At 40.1% G+C, this 4,608-nt stretch overlaps 2 protein-coding genes across 4 annotated transcripts in view; both read right to left on the bottom strand.

Moving 5' to 3' along the window:
* LOC107560214 (desmin-like) overlaps positions 1-1,213 on the bottom strand; it is an 18,373-nt gene extending 17,160 nt beyond the window's left edge. The window contains exon 1 of the mRNA XM_016244334.1: positions 826-1,213. Coding sequence (XP_016099820.1) covers positions 826-926 — 101 coding nt within the window. The 5' untranslated portion in view covers positions 927-1,213. The remainder of the gene's footprint in view (positions 1-825) is intronic.
* Positions 1,214-1,243: 30 nt separating this feature from the next.
* Positions 1,244-4,608, bottom strand: part of LOC107560181 (inositol polyphosphate 5-phosphatase OCRL-1-like) — a 24,181-nt gene continuing 20,816 nt past the window's right edge. For all 3 annotated transcript variants that reach the window (XM_016244295.1, XM_016244302.1, XM_016244309.1), the window contains 2 exons: positions 3,736-3,847; positions 1,244-3,649 (listed from right to left, as the gene is read on the bottom strand). In XM_016244295.1, coding sequence (XP_016099781.1) covers positions 3,525-3,649; positions 3,736-3,847 — 237 coding nt within the window. In that variant the 3' untranslated portion in view covers positions 1,244-3,524. The remainder of the gene's footprint in view (positions 3,650-3,735; positions 3,848-4,608) is intronic.

Here is a 4,608-nt window from a genome sequence, read left to right as displayed (position 1 = left end):
TCATGGAGGAGTGGAAGAGGACTCCATGCCAAAGAGGGTTAAGGCAGTGCTGGAAAATAATGGTGGCCACACAAAATATTGACACTTTGGGCCCAATTTGGACATTTTCACTTAGGGGTGTACTCACTTTTGTGGCCAGCGGTTTAGACATTAATGGCTGTGTGTTGAGTTATTTTGAGGGGACAGCAAATGTACACCGTTATACAAGCTGTACACTCACTACTTTACATTGTAGCAAAGTGTAATTTCTTCAGTGTTTTCACATGAAAAGATAAAATATTTACAAAAATGTGAGGGGTGTACTCACTTCTGTGAGATACTGTATATACACTACCGTTCAAATGATTGGAGTATGACAATTTTCTTTTTTTCAGAAAGAAGACACTCCGCAAGGCTGCATTTCTTGAGCAGAAAATCAGCATATTAGAATGATTTCTGAAGGATCATGTGACACTGAAGACTGGAGTAACGGAATAAAGTACATTTTAAATCATCAAAATAGAAAACAGTAACTTTACACTGTCATATTTCACAATATTAGTTTTTTATTAAATGCAGCATTGGTGAGCGTAAGGGACTTTTCAAAAACATTGAAAAAGTATCAACCCCAAACTTTTACATATAAAAACTAGTACTACTACTTAGAATAAATTTGTTTCACACTTCACTCTAACAGGGTGAATGAAGATGAAACTCAATCAGGTCTTAACTGATTTTATTTGGAGGAATTCTCTGAAATGACAAAACAGCAATTCTATGCTGATTCCTAAATATTAATTCACAATCTAGGGTTCAGTTTAGGCTTTCAGACTAATACGCACTGACCTGGCAGTGAAGCGGGCCTGGACTCCACAGCATCCTGCAGCCTGGCTCCACTGCTCCGCCTCAAATAACTTATGGTAGGAAGACACTCTCAGCAGGGCCATGACAGCAGCAGGAAAGCAAGGAAAGATGATGACCGCACAAACCGGGGGTCTTTATAGATGCCGGGGCTGAGAATGTCACAGGCACTTGTGGGATCTCTCACTGAACACAAGGTGGACTAACTAGAGGAACAGCATCAGAAGATAAACTTTTCACATGGAGCAGAAACAATCCAGCTACTGCAACAGGATTGGAGGCCACTCCTTCAGAAAGCAGTTACACTGAGGCAATGACAGTTTAGCTTTGAAGAGCTTATTAAGAATTATTAACTTAGCAAGCACCAATAATAAAAAAAAATTAAAAATCCCAAAACACTAAATAATATGATCATAATGTCTTTATTTCATTGAATAAATTAGATGCCCGGCCCTCCCCCACAAATAAAACAAAGTATGTGCAAGTACCCATCTGTAAAGTACCAGAAACATCATTACAAAAACTGAATGGATAGAAAGACAGGACACAACAATAAACAAACAGGCAGGGTGGTGATCACAGCACACCAGATATCTGTGTAATGGCCATCTGCATTTCTGTTCCACTGATTCAGTCTCCTGCAATGAGGTCCTCCCAGAAACATCATCTATTGGCATTGATAAGAATGATCTCAGGCTAAAAGTGTTTGAATAAGACAGTCGAGCTCCATGGTGGTCCTTTCCAAAGCAGAAATTAGAAAAAAATAAGCCCAACAGAAAGCTCAGACACAGACAGGGGCTTGTAAACATGGCAGAGGATGTGAAGTGATTTAGACGTCTGACATCATTGGAGAACATAGAACCACAGCCAATATCATTCACAGAATTGTCACTATTTAGAGTTTTCAACATTCTCATGAAAAATGAGCAGAAATTGTAACAGCTTGTCACTGGGGCAGTACCCCAATGACATCTTTGTAACTTATTTACAACTAAAAGGTGCAGAGCAGTACCTTAAAGGGGGTACATATACTACTCTACAGGTACTAATATGCGTCTTTTAGGGTCATAAGGTACAAAGTTACCCTTTAAGGGTACTGCCACAAGCTGTTGTACACCTAAATCTACAATTTCCACACTTTTTTTTCTCTGACAGCAAGGGAAGGCAGAACAACGAGTCAGAAACTGCTTACAACTCTTTTTCCAAGTTGCAAGACTGACACAAAACATTTCCTGTGTGATTCTGAGGAAATGTTGCTAATGGACAAAGGCAACAATGTCACATGCATTGTGGAGAAACAGCTTTGGTGGTTTGTGCTACAATAATATTTAGCATTGGGGTGATGATTAATATGAGTATAACAGAGGAGACTTCCTCTTTACACACTGTAGTACAAAACCAGACTGACTGGTGCAAGAAGTTAAAAACCAGCAGAACGATCAGAATTTCCCGATGTGTACTATGAATTCAAGAGAGATAAACACACTCCGGTATGTCACTAGAAACAGAAAAGTGTACAGAAAAACAGAAAGTGTAAATGTAACATGAAATAACACCAACAAAGGACACAAAGACTGTAAACGTACACAAAATGACCCCAGTCTGGGTTAGTATCAACATTCATATAAATAGAACCACAACAGCATCTTCATTACAAGACATGACAGCTAAAAGACAATAAAAGACACAGTGAGCACATTAGCTAAAATGTTAACATCTCTGTAGCATGACAGGATCCAGAGCAGATCTGTAAAAGAATAAGACCACAAAAGAAAAAAAAAAAAACACCCGCTCATTGCCATTATTCAAGGCGAGTAAGAATTATGGGTGTGGTTGTGCAATCATAACGGACTGAAGAGGAGACCGTGTTTCTGAAGAATAACAGATAACAGATTATATTTATCTGTGGAGGACATCCAATTGCCCAATGCTGAGGACAACTGTGTATGAGACTGGAAAACATAAATAAAATGTGCGCACCACAACGGACAATGCCGGCTGATTCATCATGATTCAGATAGAACTGAGTAAAGATCATAGTCCAGACTTCTCCACTCAGAAAAGGTAGTCGATTGTCAAAGTTACCTTGTAGGAAACACTTCTCTGTGAAGGTCATTTTCGAAGGAGAAAAGGAAGAGAGCATGAGACAGATGGAAAATGGTGCTTTGACGGAGCATTTAACCTGGCAGCAGCAGTCAATTCAATCGCCACAACATGGCTTTCCTTTAGTGTAACAAAGTCATTCCTTTGAGTGCCCAGGAGTCACATTCACACACATTCAGTCAAATCTGGCCGGGAATATTAGATTTGGCATTACAGCACTCTGATTCAGAGGTTAAAACCAGAGAAAGTGGGGCTGCACATAGCATTATAGACGCTATAGTCAAAAAGATGGAGGTTTGTAAGGGTTAAAGTGTAGTTATTGATTCTACAGAAATAAACTAACACCTATTCCTCTGTAGCAGGAACAGAAGAACAGCGTAAGGTAACCAATAGGCAGTGTCTGTGCAAAACAGGCACTATCCAAGTGTCAAACTTTTATCACTGAGGCTGTTATCCATCTTAGTGCAGGGTGGCCCAAATATCTCCCAGAGGACCAGCCACAAACACACCTCAAGTGTCTTTTTGCTCCACCTGAACACATCTGAGAGAAGACACAACACCTCGTTCCGCAGTCCTCTTCCTCAGTCTTCATCGCCTCCCATCAGGAACCCCAGTATGAAGTCGTTGGCTTTCTGACGATCGTGTTGCGTCTGTTTGCCAGCAAGGTTGGGAGGTGGCCGAATGAGGAGGCTTGCGAAGAGAGTAGCTGGTGAAGAGGTACAAGAAAAGATAGAACAGTAACGCACCTGAATGTTTGCAATCTGCTGGCACTAGAGAAAGTCACCGACTCACCTAGGAGGTTGGCATTCAGGTTGTTGTCAATCGAGTGTTTGAGTAATTCTCTCAAGAAGGCCATCAGGTAGCGGAACACATTGCGATGGGCACGTGGGAGCTGAGATACTAGCTGCCGTTTAGAGGAAAACCAAGAATTAATCCTTAAACTTTATTTCTTGGTTTACAATGCATTTTGAATCTTATATTCTTCAGTGTGGCCTTTTAGATGCTTGTCAGAAGATCAATGTAAAAAATTCCACTCTAAAAAAAAATAAAAAAAAAATACAATACAAATACTGACTTTCGATTAAAGGGGTCATATGATGTTGCTAAAAAGAACATTATTTTGTGTAATTGGTGTTATGAAATTATGCATGCAGTTTAAGGTTCAAAAAACACATTATTTTCCACATACTGTACATTATTGTTTCTCCTCTATGCCCCGCCTTTCTGAAACGCGTACATTTTTACAAAGCTCCTCGGTCTGAAAAGCGAGGTGTGCTCTGATTGGCCAGCTATCCAGTGCGTTGTGACTGGCTGAATACCTCAAGCGTGTGACGGAAATTTTACGCCCCTTACCATATTGTGATGCCCTGTCCGGCCAGAGGAATGAAACAAAAACATTAAAACCCATTATAAACGAGGCATTTGTTGCATCCAGTGGGGACATAATTACAGATTATAATGACTTATACTGTCTTTTTACACGTTGAATCGTGCCGCATAAACATAAAACCATGTCTGCATTTGTGATTGGAGAAATTACAAACAACAAGCGCTACTCCACACTGCTCAAAACTCGCGTTTGAATAGTCAGTGGCAAATTTTTTAAATATAAAAAAACTTAGTCTGTGAGTCAGAACAGCCGGCATTGTAGTCTACTCTACCAGG

This window comes from Sinocyclocheilus grahami, unplaced genomic scaffold, assembly GCF_001515645.1.
Source record: "Sinocyclocheilus grahami isolate Dianchi unplaced genomic scaffold, SAMN03320097.WGS_v1.1 scaffold23.1, whole genome shotgun sequence".
NCBI lineage: Eukaryota > Metazoa > Chordata > Actinopteri > Cypriniformes > Cyprinidae > Sinocyclocheilus > Sinocyclocheilus grahami.
This window is presented reverse-complemented; position numbering and strand designations above follow the sequence as displayed.